Raw genomic sequence first — 21165 nt, forward strand, 5'->3', positions numbered from 1 at the left:
GTGAAGGCTTCTGATCTTCTGATCCCGCCCTGTAAACAGGATTTCCCGTTCTATGCACCCCCCCCCCCCCCCCCCCCCAACTGCTGGGAAACCTGCAGCAGGGATTCGCTGCTGGCGGGAATGGAAAATTCTGGCCAATGTGTTGGTAAGATCTGAATTTTGAGATGGACTGGAGTGCTCGTGGCCTAGCTTTGGATTATGACTGGAATAGTTCTGATCATTCCAATAATTCTTCTGCTGGGATTTCTATCCCCATCATTTTATAGGATCCTTTCAAGGCCTGGACTCTGAAGAGATCGCTAATGACGTTTCAATTATGTGGAGGACAATGTATAAACTGACCAAGACCTTTGTAGACATCTCAGGGCCTAAGCGTGTGGCAGAAAATGCAAAACTTAAGATTGAGAAATTTAAACCTCATCTACCTATCATCGCAATCATTTGTAATCCTGGCATCAAGGAGAGGCACTGGGAAGAGGTAATACTTTTGAAATTGGGAAACCATGGCTATACAAAACCATGATGAATGCATGGATCTGTTATCTGACCAAGAATGCATGACCATTTTAATCACACACACGGCCAGAATTTCAGCTTCCATCAGTCGTGTAAAGTGAAGTGAATTAGATATAGCTCTTGGGACTAAAGGGATTGAGGAGAAGGGGAAATTTGGATATTGATTTTGATCAGCCAAGATAATGGATGGCAGAGCAGGCTTGAAGGGCTGAATAGCCTACTCCTGCTTCTAATTTCTATGTATGTTTCTATGTAAGCAATTGAAAGCGAAATTCAAGCCTGATAATGATCTTATTCTTTGATGGGATGTGAGTGTAGCTGGCAAGGCTACACTCACATCTTGTCTCTCCCTGATTCCCCCTGAACTGAACAGCGTACGAGGCCATTTCTGAGGGCATTTAAGAGTCAACCACATTGCTGTAGGTCTGAAGTCGCACGTAGGTCAGACTGGGTAAGGACGGAAGATTTCCTTCCCTAAAAGGGACAGCAGTGAACCAGCTGGGTTTTTACAACAATTGAGATTAGCTTTTCAGTTCCAGATTTTTATTAATTGAATTTAAATTCCACGAGCTGCCATAGTGGGATTTGAACCCACGCCCCTAGAGCATTAGCCTGGGTCCCTGGATTACTAGTCCAATGGCAGATTTCCACTCCATCTGACGAAGGAGCAGCGCTCCGAAAGCTAGTGGCGTTTGCTACCAAATGAACCCGCTGGACTTTAACCTGGTGTTGTTAGACTCCTTACTGTGTTACTAGTCCAATGACATTTGTACTGCGCCACCATCATCCCTAAGTGAACCAATAATTCACGTTGTTGCTGAAAATTGAAATGTCCGTATCTGTGACCCACTGAATCATGATTAGACCATCAAATCAGGATTGTGAATCTGTGGAATTCGCTACCCCCTAGTGCTGTGGATGCTGGTACAGTGAGTAAATTTAAGGAGGAGTGAGACAGATTTTTAATTGGTAATGGGTTGAAGGGTTATGGGGAGAAGGCAGGAAAATGGGGATGAGGGGCTTATCAGCCACGATCGAATGGCGGAGCGGACTCGATGGGCCGAATGGCGGAGCGGACTCGATGGGCCGAATGGCGGAGCGGACTCGATGGGCCGAATGGCCTAATTCTGCTCCTACATTTTATGAACTTATGAACTAATGCAAACTCCACCTCTGTGGAGGTTGTAAGCAGTTGCAATTATCTTTAAGAGCGCTGTAGGCAAAAGTTTAATGAAGAACAAGATCCAGGATCTAAAGCAATTTATAATCACCACGTTACTTATAATTACATGAAACACATACCCCAAAGGAGCAAATCTCCCCAAGCCAATCTCCTCCACAGGACAGAGGGGCCCGATTGAATGATAAATGAAAACATTTTCAGAATTGGCAGATTTTAATCATTTAACAAAAAACACAATTTGTATTTGGGTTTGTAATCTGTGCTGACCGACGGTTTATTTTCAGATCAGTGAAATTGTTGGATTTGAGGTGAAACCAGATAAAGACACCACCTTGCAACAAATGTTAGAATTTGGACTTGCAAATTTCAGCGAGAGGTGAGCAAATGTGTTTGCTTCATTGCGGTGTTAATGTAAGCCTTACTTGTGACTAATAAATAAACTTTACTTTTAATTAATAAAGGTGAGTGTGAGAAGGTGATAGTGGGTATGTCTGGTTCACTTCCAGGCTTGGGTGCTCACTCACTCATCCCCACCACTGTGAACATGGGTGAGAGTAAGTGTCAGCGTGTGGGTGTGAGGGTAAGTGTGAACTCTGAGACTGGGAGTGAGTCAGACACACATGCATACTCTCTTTCTCTCTCACACACACACGCTCTTTTTCTTTTCCTCTCCCACACATACACACACACACCCATCTGAACCTCACGATCAGTCACTACCCCCTGCCACCCCCTCACAGCCTCTCTTTACCTCCTCCCATGCAGCTCCACAGACTCTCTCCCCCCCGCAGCCTCGCAGTTTCCCTGGCCCTGCAGTCTCCTCGGGCCTCATACACCTCAGCAGCTTCTCTCTCCCCCCACACGCACCTCAGTCTCTCTATCTCTTCCCCCTCCTGAAAGCCTCTCCCATTCCCTCCACATTGCTGCCGGTAGGCTCATTAGTGAGCCTATCAGCAGCAAGTATGAGAGAGGAAGAGACTGTGATTGGAGGAGCTGTCCCTTGCAGAATCTTCAACTACACTTTCCTGTCTTGCCAGCATTTTGAACAGTGGACTTGGGGCCACGATCTGGCCCTGGTATAGGATGTAAGGGAAACAGATGGGAGTTTTAATGACAAGTAGTTACGCAGACACCATTAGTAAAATTAGGTTTTGTTACACATTTATTTAATTAATATGGCACAGTGGAGGGTGGCACAGTGGTTAGCACTACTGCCTCACAGCTCCAGGGACCCGGATTCGATTCGTAGCTTGGGTCACTGTCTGTGTGGAGTCTGCACGTTCTCTCCGTGTCTGCGTGGGTTTCCTCCCACACTCCAAAGATGTGCAGGTTGGGGTTGATTGGTTATGCTAATTTACTCCTTAATGTTGGGGGGATTAGTTAGGTGAATATGTGGGGTTACGGGGATAGGGTGGGATTGTTGTCAGTACAGACTCGATGGGCTGAATTACCTCCTTCTGCACTGTCGGGTTTCTATGGTTTCTATGAATTGAACTGAAATTACATTAATTTGTCTGGTGTTGTGTAATTCCTTGTTGGATGGGCATACCTAGGGCAACAAACCCCCTTTGATAAAGAAGCACAATACTATATATCCTGGAAATTGGAAAGGACAATGTACAATGTAAAATGTTGCAAATATTCAGCAGGTCAGGCAGAGTTAATGGCTGGAGCTTTGAAAATGGCACACAGGACCAGATTCCGGGATTTTCAGCCCCATTCCCGGCATCCCTCCACTGTGAATACATAATGAGGCTTGCCCGAGAGCGCAGACATGCATTAGTTTGTTGAATCAGCTGCACCCAAGGGAAACCGTTGCTTGTGAACCGTTGCTTTTAGATGTATTTTCTCAATTGCTCAACTTTAATTTATACAAAATAAAGAGGTGTTAAGTGCTTACAGTCTCTGCTATCGATACTTTAAAGGTCTAGATGATTGACACTTTATAGAGCTGGAGAAAACTTGATTTCAAATGAAGTTTTAAATGAATGACTGGCTTTTTAAAACTTTTCCATATGTCCTTGGTTCATTGGTTCTGAACAGCAAGAAGTCTTACAACACCAGGTTAAAGTCCAACAGGTTTATTTGGCAGCACTGGCTTCCGGAGTAGTCCAACGCCGGCATCTCCACATCATTGGTTCTGTACAGAGTGTTTGGTTCATTGTTTCCGTACAGATTGTATGGGCATGAAAGTGCCATGGTTGGCGTAGAGGGTATGAGCTTTATTGGAACACTGTCACAGGCTGAGGACAGAAAGGTCAGAGTGGGAGCAAAGTGGAGAATTGAAAGGACAAGCAAATGGAAGCTCAGGGACATGGTTGCGGACTGCAAGATAGAGTTCTGCTCAAAAGATGCTCCTTAATTTGGAGTGCTGGTATTCAAAATAAATCTGAATATTTATTTAAAATAAGAATATAAAGTAATAAAAATGGATGAACAAGGCGCAAAGAAGTCATCCATTTTTATTACTTTATATTCTTATTTTTATTTTCCCATTTCCATAATCTCACTTTCCATTTAGTTTTCCAACTCCCCACCCCACTCGGGCCAACTACCACATTCCTCAGATTGTCCTTTGACACTCTGCTTCTTTGTTCTAACATTCACATATTCCGATCTCTTAATGGACGCTATCAGCACCATTCTCAGCCTTTATCATCACTATTTACATTCCCTTTGTCTTTTTGTCTATGCCATTCGTATCAATTAGAGTCCCCCCAACTCCCCACCCCCCACCCCACCCTTCAGCCTCATCGTATAAATCTTGTCCGATTTTCCTTGTCTTCAGCTCTGACGAAGGGTCATCCTGACTTGAAACGTTGGCTCTATCCTCTCTCCACAGATGCTGACAGACCTGCTGAGATTTTCCTGCATTTTCTATTTTTGCGTCCTTGAGCATCCTTGCTTGTTCTGGTCACTCAGACGCAAGGGAAGTATGCAACCTCTGAAGGCAATGCAGAGGGGAGCTACTAAACCAGTGCTGGGCAACCTGGGCTAGTGACTGGACTGCATGAGTGACCCTCCTTCATCTCAGTGGGCCGCAAGGTAGAAATACGGCTTGTTCACCAACCATGATCCCATGAATACACTTAATATTTCATGATGCGTTATAGAAAATGGTTAATCGTTCATATCTTATTATATAGGGGTGGCACAATGGCACAGTGGTTAGCACTGCCACCTCACAGCGCCAGGGACCCAGGCTCAATTCCAGCCTTGGGTGACTGTGTGGAGTTTGCACATTCTCCCCGTGTCTGCGTGGGTTTCCTCTGGGTGCTCCGGTTTCCTCCCACAGTCCATAGATGTGCGGGTTAGGTGGATTGGCCATGCTAAATTGCCCCTGAGTGTCAGGGAAATTAGCAGGGTAAATATGTGGGGTTATGAGGATAACGCCTGAGTGGGATTGTTGTCGGTGCAGGCTTGATGGCCGAATGGCCTCCTTCTGCACTGTAGGGATTCTATGATCCTTTGATTAATAGAACTGTCAGCAACTTAAAATGGTGAAAGCAAAAGAAGCATTAACCTTAGATTGGATGCAGAGAGAGCGCATTGTTCTCACAGTCAATGTTGTGAGCAATTAGTGCGCACCTCACCTCACATGCCCTTGCTTTACGTGCATTTTACTTTGGTCATACCGGTAGGAAAGAAACTACGCGGATGGAAACCAGCAGAATGTGGCAACCCTGTGCATGGGCAATGGTCAACATAATGTCTCATGGGCCACATGCAGAACCATGATGGGCCGCAGGTGGCCCCTGGGTGGCAGAATGCCCACTAGTGCACTAAACTGACCCCTGAATTCGTACTCTCAGGTGAATCGGGTACTCCTTTCTATTATCCGATTCTCAGGCCCATTAGAGGTCAGACTGGCTACCCTTTTTTAAAGTGTTATAGAGACATTTGTATCGTGATAGAGTGACATATGATGGACATTTAAAAATAATTATGGAGATAAATGAGATTTAAAGACATTATTAATGTACTAAATGGAATTCACTGGCCTGGGAAGAAAAGGGTTGGAAGTATGAGTGTGTTTCTCTGTCTCTTTTACCTTTGTAGATTATATGCATTGAAACAATAGTGCAAAGTCAAGAAATAACCAAAAGGTAATGAGTTCTACCAGCTATAAAAAATGAAATGAACTGTAAACAACTTCTATTTAGATTGGAAGAGATTGGTGTAGCAGCCAGCAAGGAGTATTCACTGGAGAAAGCACTTGCCAAGATGAAAACAGAATGGGTTGAGTTGGTCTTCAACTTTACCAAGTACAGGGACACAGTAAGTATTTTTTAAAGCAAGAGAATTCGGGATATTATCCACTTCACTTTGTATCGGGGCAACCATTTAAGTTTTGGTTGTTAATCCTGCACAATTTTCCCAAATCCCGAATTATATTGGCGATTGTATTGGCCGAAATACTCCCGTCTCGCCTGCCGCGGGAATTGTAGCGGACAAGACTAAACGTTCAGTGGACCATTTAAAGGTTCGTTGAGCTTGGTTGGGAATTTCCGGTCTTGGGGCAAATGCAGCCGAAGACTCCCGCCCATTGACTCTAGTTGAAAAGTGTTGGAAGTGTGAGTGTGTGTGTTTCTCTGTCTCTTTTATCTTTGTAGATTGTATACATTAAAACAATAGTGCAAAGTCAAGAAATAATCAAAAAGTAATGAGTTCCACCAGCTATAAATAATAAAATGAACTATAAACAACTTCTATTTAGACTAGAAGAGTTTCAGTAGTCCAGTAAGTGCTCCTTTTGGTGAGGCCTAGATTTTGCTCAACTCAGTCACAATTGGATCTCTTGGCCGAAATCTTCAGGTCCTTCCCACCCGTGGGATCTTCTGGTTATTCTGCTGGCAAACCCCTGCTGCAGGTTCCCCAGCAACAGAGGGCGCAAACAACAGGAAAAGCCATTGACAGTGGCGGGATCTTCTGGCCAATGGCAGGCCGCCTCTGCCGCCAAAGACACGGTGGGGGTTGGATGGAAAGTCCCACCCGAGGTCAATGGACCTTTCAATGGTCCGTCAAATTGTCCACCCTGCCCGTGACAGTTGCCCGGCCAGGCAGGACCAGAACACTTACCCTCAAGAACTCTATCATCTTCAGCAATGACCCTGGGCTGGAGTAGTGAAAACAATGAATCAGGATTCGCATTCTGCATTGCTATCCAGTAACTCAAGGGTTTAAAAATAGCCATTCACTCTGACTGTCTCACTCCAACTTTCACAGAGGTTTGCCACTGGGCAGCTGAATCACCCGTTTGAAACAAGTTCTCAGCAACTTTTACTATGTAAACTGACACAGTTAGGACCTCAATTGCAATCTTTAGGAATAAAAGGGCAGAGTTTGCGATATGAGTACTCTGACCACCTGTACTGATTTTCACCTGCAAATGGTCAGGAAAGCTTAAAACTGTTTGAGCGTGTTTTTGTGTATATGTGTGGAGTTAGAAAGACCAGAAAAACTCCCTCCTAGGTCTACAGAGAAAATAAAACCCCTGTGTCTGCCATGAGCTGCACTCGGGACCCATGTTTGGTGTTCACAGCTTGTGTGCAAAATTCAACTGAGACCGGGGTCTCAAAGTTACAGTGGCCCCTTCGCCCTCTCAAAAGTTGAAATGGACCTTATATGTTTGGAGGTTAGGTGAGAACAGAATTAGTACGTATATAGGCTGCCAAAGCTCAGTGTGAAATTTTCCACTGCCTTCAGTGCAATGGGCTTCTCAGCATAAGATGATAAAAGGGGAGGCGGAGGGGGGTGGCGATCTTAAAAAAAAAATTTCTAAGTGCCAAACGAGCGTTAAAACAGAAGACCTTTTTGGGTGTGTTGAAAATTGAATCTTACCTCACTTTGAAGAAAAAATGAAGCAAGATCTGTTTCCTGCCACCAGGGGAGGCCAGCAGCAAGCAGCAGAGGGCGCAATCGTGCATGTGCATATCTCTGTTCTGTGCAAGAACAGAGAAATCTGTCAGTCACCTTTTCCTAGCTACCCCTGGTCTGCCAATCATTTCCCTCCCCACCCCCCTACAATTACTGCCCTCTGCATGGGCTGACCAGCTCCGACCACCCCCCCCCCCCCCCCCCCCCCCCCCCGCCCCCCAGCCCTACACGGACCAACCGATCGCCTGTTGCAAAGTTTGCACTGTTCCCCCCCAGATCCCAATTGCAGATTGCATAGCATCCTCCACCTTAGGTCCCACCCCTTCAGGCCCCTCCCCTCCTAGTAGACCCTGCCCTTTCAAACCACACCCCTTTGGCACTGCCTGGTGCCTGGGCAGTGCCAGTGGGTCTGGTGGGCAGTGCCAGGGTGCCAGGCTGGCACAGCCAGAGTGCCAGACTGAGGGGCATCCCCTGCCCCCAGCTTCCTGAGTGGGCCACGATGGCCTCCGGTCCTACTGGTGAGGCCATCATGACAGATCCGTGTTGATCTGGACTATGCATAATTCCCGCCGGCGAGGACCTCCATAAAAACAAGTGAGCCAGGACAATTGCGACCATGACTCACTTGTAATATTTAAATTCTATTCTCAGGTGCGAGGCTGACCTCGCCGGATATCCAGTGCCGGTAAGATTGCGAGAGCTGAAAAATAATTTCTCGCCTCTCTCGCAATCTTACCGGCTCACCCCGTCCATTGACTGCGGGGCGGGTGGGGAAACGAGATGGTAAGATTGCCCCCATGGTCTGTGAATCCCCTTCCTGAGGGAGGACCTTGAATGGCGAACTTACTGTATATTTTAAAACTCAAACTTACGTTTTGTTTTAAAGCAAAGGCGTTTTCGTGACATTGCCATAGATTTAGATTATCAGCATTACTGTGATTTGAGCTCATGCCTGCAGCTTATGAGCTATTTATCGCCTTCAAGTGAGTGTAATGGTGGTGTAGCTGTGCTGAATCTATCACTTACTGAGAAGATGTTGTAATGTCACCTCTCGGTGTTTCCAGAATATCAGCATCCTGTCCGCAGTGGATGATATTCAGGTCCTGTTGGATGATCATGTCATTAAAACCCAGACTATGCGTGGATCCCCATTTATCAAACCTATTGAAGAAGAGTGCAAGGTAAGAGCAGAGTGATGGGGAGGAGCGCACAAACGCTAAATATGAGAACCCAACATGCGCTGTGAATGTTTATCTAACTCGACATGAAGATCTCTGAAATAATGCATGTCCTTTTGCTAAAAATAAACCCATATCTGCTGATTAGCTTAATTTCAGATTTGGATTCACAGCGTGGGTGAAATTGAGTTAGGAACCACTTTAAATACATGAAACTATTAAAAAGGTAATTTCAGAAACCCATTTTTCTTTTTCTTTTCTTTTACTTTTGTAACAAACTACTGATCAAAGTTATTTTTTTAATAATTTGCCCGGACAGCAGCAATCACTTACAAATTTCATTTTGTTGACAAATGTATTCTGTGAAGAATTGGGTTTCCTCCGGGTGCTCTGGTTCCCTCCCACAGTGCAAAGATGTGCAAGTTTGGTGGATTGGCCAAGATGTGTTGATTAGATGGATTAGAGTTACAGGGATTGGGTGGGGGAAAGAGCCTGGGTAAGATGCTCTGTCAGAGAGTCGGTGCAGACTCGATGGGCTGAATGGCCTCTTCTGTATCATAGACTCCCCACAGTGCAGAAGGAGGCCATTCGACCCATCAAGCCTGCACCGACAACAATCCCACCCAGGCCCTATTTCCGGAACCCCACGCACTTTCCCTGCTAGTCCACCTGGCACTAAGGGGCAATTTAGCCAATCTACCGAACCCGCACATCTTTGGAGTGTGGGAGGGAACCGGAGCACCCGGAGGAAACCCATGCAGACGCGGGGAGAATGCGCAAACTCCACACAGACAGTGACCCAATGCCGGAATTGAATTCGGGTCCCTGGTGCTGTGAGGCAGCAGTGCTAACCACTGTGCCAGCCTGTTGGGTTTCTATGATTCTACAAAATCCTAATTCCTACAAGAATTGTGGATGGGACAGAGTCCTGTTCATTACTTAACCGTTCCATTAACTATTCCTAATGATGTTTTTTATGTTGTGTGCCATTTTCTAGCTATGGGAGGAGAAGTTGGTCCTGATGCAGAATATTCTAGATGCCTGGTTAAAATGCCAGGCCACCTGGTTGTACCTGGAGCCTATCTTTAGCTCAGAGGATATCATTGCTCAGATGCCAGAGGAGGGTCGGAAATTTGGTATTGTCGATGGCTACTGGAAAGACATTATGTTGGAAGCAGTAAGTAAATCACTCAGTCACTTTAGAAACTTCAGTTTGGACACAAGAAAATTAATGCTGAATTAGGAATTAGGCCAGTGACTGGATCTCCAGGTTCTTCTGCATCATAATACAAACTAACAATGGATGCATCTTTTCTCTTGAATCGAGAAACAGACTTTTTCTTGAGGCTGCAAGCCTTTTGCCTCTGGGATCCGGACATCCTGCATGGTCTCGTGAGGACACCTGGCTGGTCAGGAGCTGGTTTATCCAGTGTCATCAGTCAGCAGGTTAGAAGATCTGGGTGCCATACATAAACACCAGTCTAGCACACTCATATTGCTGTCTCCTTCACCTGGTCCTCACGAGACTTTGAAGGATGTCTGATCCCGTTGGCAAAAGGCTCGCAGCATCTGGAAGAAATCTGTTCTTCGATTCAACCACCCTTCCCCCAACCATCGCCTGTGAGGTGCCCATGCCCCACTTGGACCTCTACGTACTGCCTCCGAAGTCTCTGTGCATCCCCTTACAGTGAATAACGTGGTATCCCTTTGACCTTCCTGTTTGAGAGCATTTCATGCAGCCTTGTCAAGGTCCATCATCCTTCCCTTCAGTCTCCCCTTTGTCTTCCATAGTTCATCGTTGTTAGGGTCCCGGATCAGAACCCCAAGGGACATTATGAAGCCAGACTAGACCCCAACAAATTTTCATTTTTGGCATAAATATGAGAATAGGATGTTTTTATCAGGAGTGATTCCACTGACAAATTTAGGATCTTTTATAGTAAAACATACTTCATTTAATAACACGGTTTAAATATAGCTCTAACAAATGAAGCAGCTTAACCATTAACGGTTGAATATTTAAAAATGAAAGGAAACAATTTTATTTTCTAACATCACTGTTCCAGTTCCAAATAAGCCCCATTCATACATAGAGCAAAACCACTTTCAAATAAGTACAATTAGCAAACCCAGGCATACTTGCTATAAATTGTGTTAACAGTATTGAAGCTTTCAGAGAGCAATTTTATGGAGAGAGTGAATTCTCTGAAACAGTCTGCACATGCCTCTGACTTCAGCAGACTTCCAACAGCAACTACTCAGTTTTTCCCTGCTACAGACCTAGCTCCTCCCATTACCACACCCGCATCTGATTGAATGGGTCATGAGTTATCAATCAGCCTAATCAGCGGCACGGTAGCACAGTGGTTAGCACTGCTGCTTCACAGCTCCAGGGTCCCAGGTTCGATTCTCGGCTCGGGTCACTGTCTGTGTGGAGTTTGCACATTCTCCTCGTGTCTGCGTGGGTTTCCTCCGGGTGCTCCGGTTTCCTCCCACAGTCCAAAGATGTGCGGGTTAGGTTGATTGGCCAGGTTAAAAAAATTGCCCCTTAGAGTCCTGGGATGCGTAGGTTAGAGGGATTAGCGGGTAAATATGTGGGGGTAGGGCCTGGGTGGGATTGTGGTCGGTGCAGACTCGATGGGCCGAATGGCCTCCTTCTGCACTGTAGGGTTTCTATATTCTATAAATTCTATAAAACCTCAGGGGAAATCTCCATCTATAAATAAACAAATATTAGCACTATCCTAAGTAAATACTACATGGTTAAAATGAATAATTATCCTGTGCTCCCAAAATCTGGGCTGCATTCCTGACATACTGACTGTCTGTAGAATAAAGCTGAATTTTAAACATTCCCATTAAACGTAAAAATAAATATCATCACAGTCATCCTCATCCATCTCTTTGCCCCTTTGCCTGCCCTCTTGTGCTTCCACCCCCCTTTTGCAGAGTGCTCCTTCCACATTGCCCTTCTTGTATTCGTCAGTCACTCACCTCACACCCCACTTCCAGTCGAACTTTGGTCCCCCCTGATGGTGCTGTCCTTAAAGACCAGCTTGGCATGGAGTTGGAGAGCATGAATCTGTCTGCCCAAGAGAGTGGCATTCAGACATAAAGGAGGGAGCAGTGCAATGCTATGGCAAGTAGGCTATGTGAGTTGCACTCACCTCAAAGTCTCAATGAGCTAAGGTCTGACTTGTGCATGTCACTTTTTTTGGAATGGGTTTTTCAACATATGGGCCAGAACTCTACCACCTTGCCCACCATGGAATCGCCACAGGCGAGGGTCCGACAACAGAAACCTCCGTTGACCTCGGGCGGGATTTTCCAGTCTCGCCCGAGCGAGGCTGTAAAACCCCACCCATGATCACCCGTTGGTATGACACAAGATTGGAAGGCCTGATGAGATCTCGGCAATCAGCTGTGTTAATGAGTATTTATGAGATGCAGATGAATACATATGGCATTCACGCCACCAAGCTGCGGGAAGACTGACTCACCATTCACCAGCCATTGGGTGCATTGCAACCTGTTTGGACGCTGGTGGGATTCCGGCTTTTCGGCTCCCACTGGATTCTCCCCTCCCACCCACCACCAAACCCACCACAGACAGGGTGGGAGAATTCCGCCCATTGTGTAAGAGTAAATTCTCCCTCCTGCACATGTATAACATTTAGGCCGGGATCTTCTGACCTCGCCCGCGGCAGTGAATGGAGATTTGACTCAGCACCGCTGGCAGCGGTAACGAGATGTGCGAGACAGGAGAATCCCAGCCTCAATGTGTTGACAAGGAGGCACAGTCACAAGGAATTTAAGAGCTGCCCCCTCTCACACCGCGTCTGTTTTATTCCCAGGTAAAAGATACCCGGGTTTTAGTGGCTACAGCTCAGCCAAACATGTTGGAAAGGTTGCTAGAGGCTAATGTTCTGCTGGAGGACATCCAGAAAGGACTTAATTTATATCTGGAGAAGAAAAGACTCTATTTCCCAAGGTAAAAATAAACGGTGATAATAAAATAAATGGCATTTCCAGCAGTTTGTGTTTTAAGTTAAAATAAGTGGCAGTATGTTAGATATGGGGGAAAATCTTACTGTAACTTTTCATGTACAATACAAATATGCAGATACTTTTTGGATATTCTGTAATTTTTTGTTTGTATCTTAGCAATTATATAAAAATAACACTCACTTCCACAGAAGAGAATATTGAACGATTTTGATACAGTAACTGATTCCTAACTAAGCAGTGTCTAGTGTCCTGTTCTCCTTGTCTCACTGAAACTCAAATCTGCTGTTAACTATTCTGTTTACTGCTATTCCCTGTTTCTGTAATCCATGCCTCAATTGCTAAAGGCAAGTGTCCCATCTGCCTTTTTCACCTCCCTACTAACGTGCCCTTCCGTCTTCAGAGATCTGTGGACAAACATGCCAAGGTCCTTTTGTTCCACAGAACTTCCTAGTATCATACCGTTCATTGAATACTTCCTTGTCAAGTTATCACCTCATACTTTTCAGGATTAAATCCCATCTGCCACTTATCCGCTCATTCCATCTATATCTTCTTGTAGCCCAAGACATACAGCCTCAATGTTAACCACCTGGCCAATCTTTGTGTCATCCACAAACTTACTTATCTTACCCCCCACATAGACATCTGTGTTGTTTATATAAATGGCAGATAATAGGGGACCCAACACAGATCCCTGTGGTACGCCACTGGACACTGGCTCCAGCCATTAAAGCAGACTTGTCATCACCCTCTCCTACAACTGAGCCAATTTTAAATCGACTTTATCAAATTACCCTGTATCCCATGTGCATGTATTTTCTTTACAAGTCTCCCATGTGGGACTTTGTCAAAAGCTTTGCTGAAATCCATATAAACTACATCGACTGCACTACCCTCATCTACACACTGATCATCTCCTCAAAAAATTCAATCAAATTTGTTTGGCATGACCTCCCTCTGACGAAGCTATGCTGACCATTCCCGATCAAGTTTTGCGTCACCAAATGGAGATAGATGCTCTCCATCAGAATTTTCTCCAATAGATTCCCTACCACTGATATGAAAGCAGCCAGCTTTCTGACAAGCTTAGGTTCCATCCCCTCCCCCTGCTGGTGGGAAACAGATTGTGCATCATTTTTGTACAAAGTGGTATGAGATTTGGTCTCGCCGAAAAAAATGAATCTGAAACTCTCCTTTTCATGATCGTTCGGTATTTAGAATTTTTCTTGGGAAGATCACCCCTCAATAACCCACCCAGCACTCATTTGAAATTTGAGCAAGAATTTAAATGAAGGAGGAGCTGAACTCTACCTCAAATTCCAACGGCCGAGTTAACCATTTCACCGTTTTGCCACCCTCTCTTGGGATTAGGATTTTCAGGCCGTTAAATTTGATGTCCTTGTGCCTTTGCAAGACTTCAGCATCTGCATTTTTTGTTAAACATTTGAATTAGTTACAGTTTTGCTTACCTCAGGAGCCATTATGGCCTCACTCTGGTTTGCGCTACTACAACAATACTAAGGTGTAAATGTGTTCTATTGTAGTTCATTTGTATCTGCCTCAGAAGATTTTCATAGTGAGACATTCCCCTGGTAAATATCTCATGGACTCCCTTGGGTCAGAAATGGGAGTGCTGGGTAGAGTGGGAGAGTTCATTGGTAAAAACAGGTAGTTAAATTATCAGATTGCCAATAGATGGCTGGGTGGGTAGATGGACAGACGGATGGCTGGGTGGGTAGATGGACAGATGGACAGATGATGGATGGACATTGGACGGACAGATGGATGGGTGGGTGGGTAGATAGATGGATGGACAGACAGACACAGGTGGATGGATGGACAGTGGACGGACAGATGGATGAGTGGGTGGATAGCTGGATGGATGGCTGGGTGGACAGACAGATGGGTGGGTGGATAGATGGATGGACAGTGGACGGACAGATGGATGGTTGGGTGGATAGCTGGATGGATGGCTGGGTGGACAGACAGATGGGTGGGTGGATAGATGGATGGACAGTGGAACGGCTGGGTGGATAGATGGATGGACAGACGGATGGATGGGTGGATAGATGGACGGATGGACAGACGATAGATGGACAATGGACGGACAGATGGGTGGGTGGGTAGATGGACGGATGGACAGACGATGGATGGACAATGGACGGACAGATGGGTGGGTGGGTGGGTAGGTAGATGGATGGACAGACAGACACAGGTGGATGGATGGACAGTGGACGGATAGATGGATGAGTGGGTGGATAGATGGATGGACAGTGGACGGACAGATGGATGGTTGGGTGGACAGACGGATGGATGGGTGGATAGATGGATGGACAGTGGAACGGCTGGGTGGATAGATGGATGGACAGACGGATGGGTGGGTGGATAGATGGATGGACAGACGGATGGGTGGGTGGATAGATGGATGGATCAAATTCATCATGGTAGTAGGAGGCAAATTGCGATGACGATATGAATGAAACAAATAAATCATAACTCGGCATATTATAGAGCGTCATTACAATTAAAGTAGAAAATAGTAAAAGGATTGCACAATTATGACTTTTTTTGGCATGCAAATAATTACAATTCATTGCAAAATGCAGTTTCCTTAATTTACAAAATAGAAATGAAAGCTCGATTGCACTCTGCATTTTGTATTAAAGTCCACCATTCGCATCATCAGGGTGAGTTAATTTGCTGGTACACTTTGTCGTGCTATTGCTTTTCACTCCAGGTTCTTCTTCCTGTCCAATGATGAGCTGCTGGAGATTCTTTCAGAGACTAAAGACCCACTCCGAGTCCAGCCACATCTGAAGAAGTGCTTTGAAGGGATAGCAAGACTTCAGTTCACTGATCAGCTTCAAATAGTGGGGATGATCAGCTCAGAGAATGAAATTGTTCCATTTGTCAAAGCTATCTACCCTGCAAAAGCAAAGGTACATAATTGCTCCCCGTGAGTCTTTATTGCTGTTCAAGATAACACAACAACCCAAAATATAGACATGGTTCGCTATTCTTTACAAAATGGAGGACTAAGGATTAAGGTTTAATAATAACCTTTTTAAACAATAACTAAATCAATCCTTAAATATCACTTAATTTTCTCAATGAAAGTATTTGATTAATACTTATTCAACCACCCTGTTATTGACAATTTCCAGGCATCTTGTTTTTCCCTTGTATCTGCTAAAACAGGGTTTTTAAAAACAATTAAAAAAAATAAAATGCTGGAAAGAGTCTACAAAATTCTAACAGGTTTAGACAAGGTAGATTCAGAAAGAATGTTCCCAATGGTGAAGGAGTCCAGAGCTAGGGGTCATAGTTTGAGGATAAGTGGTAAACCTTTTAGAACTGAGGTGAGGAGAAATTTCTTCACCCAGAGGGTGGTGAATGTGTGGAATTCACTCCCACAGAAAGTAGTTGAAACCAAAACGTTGTCTGATTTCAAGAAGAAATTAGATATAGCTCTTGGGGCTAAAGGGATCAAGGGATATGGGGCAAGATTGGTATAGATGGATATGGGCGAAATGTAGGCAATTGGGACTAGCTTAATGGTAAAAACTGGGCGGCATGGACAAGTTGGGCCAAAGGGCCTGTTTCCATGCTGTAAACCTCTGACTCTATCTTGAATGGTGGAATAGGCTTGAAGGGCCAATTGGCCCACTCCTGCTTCTAATTTCTATGTTTCTAGAAACTCAGCAGGTCCGGCAGTATCCACAGAGGGAGAAAGAGTTAACGTTTCAAGTCCACCAATTTGGGGCGGCACGGTAGCACAGTGGTTAGCACTGCTGCTTCACAGCTCCAGGGTCCCGGGTTCGATTCCCGGCTCAGGTCACTGTGTGGAGTTTGCACATTCTCCTCGTGTCTGCGTGGGTTTCCTCCGGGCGCTCCGGTTTCCTCCCACAGTCCAAAGATGTGCGGGTTAGGTTGATTGGCCAGGTTAAAAATTGTCCCTTAGAGTCCTGGGATGTGTAGGTTAGAGGGATTAGCGGGTAAAAATATGTGGGGGTAGGGCCTGGGTGGGATTGTGGTCGGTGCAGACTCGATGGGCCGAATGGCCTCCTTCTGCACTGTAGGGTTTCTATGTTTCCCTATGACTCTTCTTGAAGTTTTAACTTGGGAATGGTGGTCCGAATATGGATCCACAAAGCTGGATTCAAAATGAATGAATAGATAACGTGCTAGCCCAGGCACTGTTTACTTTTTAAAATAAAACAATTAAATTGCTCCGAGCTCCGAGGGCGGCACGGTAGCACAGTGCTTAGCACTGCTGTTTCACAGCTCCAGGGTCCCGGGTTCGATTCCCAGCTTGGGTCACTGTGTGTGGAGTTTGCACATTCTCCTCGTGTCTGCGTGGGTTTCCTCCGGGTGCTCCGGTTTCCTCCCACAGTCCAAAGATGCGCGGATTAGGTTGATTGGTCATGTTAAAAATTGCCCCTTAGAGTCCTGAGATGCGTAGGTTAGAGGGATTAGTGGGTAAATATGTAGGGATATGGGGGTAGGGCCTGGGTGGGATTGTGATCGGTGCAGACTCGATGGGCCAAGTGGCCTCTTTCTGCACTGTAGGGTTTCTATGGTTCTATGCGAAGGTTGCTTTGAGTTACATGACACCACTTCTGAAATTGACCTGGCCCTTAATTTTCACAATTTGCAGGAACCAGATTGCAGTCAGTGAGTGACTGGTTATTAATTTGATTTTAACAGTAATTTGCACAATGTCATCCCGTTGACTATGAAACATAGAAAATAGAAGCAGGAGTAGGTTATTCAACTCTTCGAACCTGCTCCACCATTCATTTTGATCATCAAATTCAATATCCTGATCCTACCTTTCCCCCATATCCCTTTAGCCCCAAGAGCTATACCTAATTTTTCTTGAAATGAAAACCCAAGGGTCGATTCTACAAGATTGTGCCCGCGGAGGTCAACCTCACCTGTTGAGAACGCATATTGGAACATTTCAGTGTGTTCCCCATTAAATTTATTGGTCAGTAAATTGTGGAGACAGTCCCCGTGAATTTCCTGATGTGCATTTCAGACAATCAGTTTTATAAAATCAATACGTACTGAATTGCCTCTAATCTCATAAAAGTGAAGCTTTCTTTTGTGTGGTTTCTCGATTTTAGGGTATGGTGGAAAAATGGCTTTTGCAAGTTGAAGAGATGATGCTTAGCAGCATAAAGCATGTCATTCATGAAGGTATTGCCAACTACGTTCAGGTAATAGGACTTAACCATCAATGACTATTAGTCCATTTTGTTTATACAGTTTTATAAGATTAAGGCACCAAATCTTGCAAATGTATGTTTGTTGTATTCATATTAATATGGCAAACTGGCTTGACTTTGCTTTCAATTCTTATTATTTCCATGGAATTTTTGTTTGACCATTTGTTTATCCAGTTTCATTTTTTTATGATTGATACTCATGATGTACTTGTTTGATCAAAGTCAATTACAATAATTCCACAATAAATGTGCAAAATCAAAATAAACACAAACCTAGCAATCCATTGTTGCTTGCTTCCCTGCTTCTGCCTTTCCCACACTTGAATTAGCTACAAGGTTTACGAACATAACCGGAGGGATGGTGAACCATCGGTTTTTTTCCTTGCTACTAAAAAAGAACAAAGTATAGTACAGCAGAGGAACAGGCCCTTTGGCCCACCAAGCCTGCGCTGACACATGACGCCTTTCTCAACCCAAGACCTTTCGCCTCTACACAGTCCGTATCCCTCTATTCATGTATCTGTCAAGACGCCTCTTAAACATTGCTGTTGTATCTGCTTCTACCACCTCCTCTGGCAGCACTTACCACCCTCGGTGTAAAAAACTTACTACTAAGGAAGCACTACACATCCCACACTGCATCTTCACAACCTTGTGGCTGAAAACTGGAGCTGGCTAAGAGGTTTCAAAACTGAAACGCAGCCAGAGTTAATGATTGCCTTGATTTTGCCGAGATAATAATTGGTCTTACCAAGAACAAGGCAAATGTTAAGTCAGTGGACTTCCGAATTGAATCCCATGTCAGCTGCTGATTGGTCATGTTGTAGAATAAATCTAACCTGGCCAGTTACCGCCCCATCAGTCTACTCTCAATCAGTAAAGTGATGGAAGGAGACATTAACAGTGCTATCAAGTGGCACTTACTCAGCAGTAACCTGCTCACTGACACACAGTTTGGGTTCCACCAGGGCCATTACAGTCTTGGTTCAAACATGGCCAAAATAGCTGAACTTTAGAGGTGAGAGTGACTGCCCTTGACATCAATGGTGCATTTGACCGAGTGTGGCATCAAGGAGCCCCAGCAAAATTGAAGTCAATCAGAATCAGGGGGAAAACTCTCCACTGGTTGGAATCATACCTGTCACAAAGAAAGATGGTTATGGTTAGTGGAGGTCAATCATCTCAGCTCCAGGACATCACTTCCGCAGTACCTCAAGGTAGTGTCCTAGGCCCAACCATCTTCAACTGCTTCACCAATGACTTTTGTTGTCCAAACCTGTGTGTTTTAACTTCTACTAGTGAATAAAGAAAAGTCAACTTTAGACACTTAAACACAATTTCCTTTACTTTGTAGCTACTTAAGAAAATGGTAAATACTTGCAATGCATTAACAAATACTCACAATCTGTTATTTAACTTAAGGTTGATTTCCACTTGCATATGAAACCCGACCAGGATTTTGCTTCATGGATGTCAGCCTTTCTCTTCTTTCCAGACGTTGTCTCTTCTTCCTGTGAGCTTGGTCCCTGTGTTCCTCACACAGAACTCAAGCTCTTTGTGTTAGCATTCTTATACCCCAAAAGTTCCTTGGCAAATGGCCAGTGGGTTGATCAGAAACCCAATTGCATCGTTTGATTAGGCCAATCAAATAGAGTCAACACAGGCTCTGGACCCTCCAGACCTCATCATGTTTAAGCCTTATTACATAAAGCTTACATTCCAATGCCCATATAAGGAAACACTGGCTCCAAACATTGTGTAACCACATCCCTCTCCTGGAGACAAGCTGTTACTATCAATACCTTGGCCCGAATTTTACCACCTCGCCTGCCCCAGAGTGGAAATCTCTGTTGGCCTCAGGCGGGATTTTACTAGGTTGTAAAATCCCACCACTCGTGTCCTTTGATAAGTTTCAGGCCAGCTTGTCGACAGGAAATCCCAGCATTTTTAAAACAACTCTGGCCCAAAATCAGGTTTGCTTCATTGAAGATCTTTCAGCATATTAAAAGTTAAATCTATTTAGGCCATTGGGCCACAGTCCGTCCTCTCAATCCCTGAAGCCGGAGGCAAAGGAAGCGTAGAGGAGAACATGCCCTTGTCTACATCAACGGGGACGAAGTAAAAATGGTCGAGAGCTTCAAGTTTCTAGGTGACCAGATCGCCAACAACCTGTGCTGGTCCCCCCATGCTGACACCATAGTTAAGAAAGCCCACCAATGCCTCTCTTTCTCAGAAGACCAAGGAAATTTGGCATGTCAGCTACGACTCTCACCAACTTTTACAGATGCACCATAGAAAGCATTCTTTCTGGTTGTATCACAGCTTGGTATGGCTCCTGCTCTGTCCAACACCGCAAGAAACTACAAAAGGTCGTGAATGTAGCCCAATCCTTCATGCAAACCAGCCTCCCATCCATTGACTCTGTCTATACTTCCCGCTGCCTCGGTAAAGCAGCCAGCATAATTAAGGACCCCGGACATACTCTCTTCCACCTTCTTCTGTCGGGAAAAAGATACAAAAGTCTGAGGTCACGTACCAACCGACTCAAGAACAGCTTCTTCCCTGCTGCTGTCAGACTTTTGAATAGACCTACCTCGCATTAAGTTGATATTTCTCTACATCCTAGCTATGACTGTAACACTACATTCTGCACGCTCTCATTTCCTTCTCTATGAACGGTATGCTTTGTATAGCGCGCAAGAAACAATACTTTTCACTCTATGCTAATACATGTGATAATAATAAATCAAATCAAATCAAAACGGATCACTTACCAATGACCAAATCCATATGCAAATGAAACTCAAAACTCGGTTGAAGGACCTTCAACCGATGCTATACACTAGATACATCGATGACATTTTCTTCCTTTGGAGTCATGGTGAGCAATCACTGAAACAACTATATGATGACATCAACAAGTTCCATCCCACCATCAGACTCACCATGGACTACTCTCCGGAATCGGTTGCATTCTTGGACACACGGCTCTCCATTAAGGACGGTCACCTCAGCACCTCACTGTACCGCAAGCCCACGGATAACCTCATGATGCTCCACTTCTCCAGCTTCCACCCTAAACACGTTAAAGAAGCCATCCCCTACGGACAAGCCCTCCGTATACACAGGATCTGCTCGGGTGAGGAGGATCGCAACAGACACCTCCAGACGC

The 21165-nt window shown here is 44.9% G+C and overlaps 1 protein-coding gene across 1 annotated transcript in view; it reads left to right on the plus strand.

The window, feature by feature from the left end:
* dnah3 (dynein axonemal heavy chain 3) overlaps positions 1 to 21165 on the plus strand; it is a 186252-nt gene that overhangs the window by 62740 nt on the left and 102347 nt on the right. Inside the window, exons 17-24 of the mRNA XM_078239899.1 lie at positions 267 to 478; positions 1984 to 2075; positions 5863 to 5977; positions 8641 to 8757; positions 9752 to 9931; positions 12609 to 12745; positions 15500 to 15701; positions 17892 to 17984. Coding sequence (XP_078096025.1) covers positions 267 to 478; positions 1984 to 2075; positions 5863 to 5977; positions 8641 to 8757; positions 9752 to 9931; positions 12609 to 12745; positions 15500 to 15701; positions 17892 to 17984 — 1148 coding nt within the window. The remainder of the gene's footprint in view (positions 1 to 266; positions 479 to 1983; positions 2076 to 5862; positions 5978 to 8640; positions 8758 to 9751; positions 9932 to 12608; positions 12746 to 15499; positions 15702 to 17891; positions 17985 to 21165) is intronic.

The sequence above is a fragment of the Mustelus asterias genome, chromosome 23 (genome assembly GCF_964213995.1).
Source record: "Mustelus asterias chromosome 23, sMusAst1.hap1.1, whole genome shotgun sequence".
In the NCBI taxonomy this organism is placed as follows: Eukaryota; Metazoa; Chordata; class Chondrichthyes; order Carcharhiniformes; family Triakidae; genus Mustelus; species Mustelus asterias.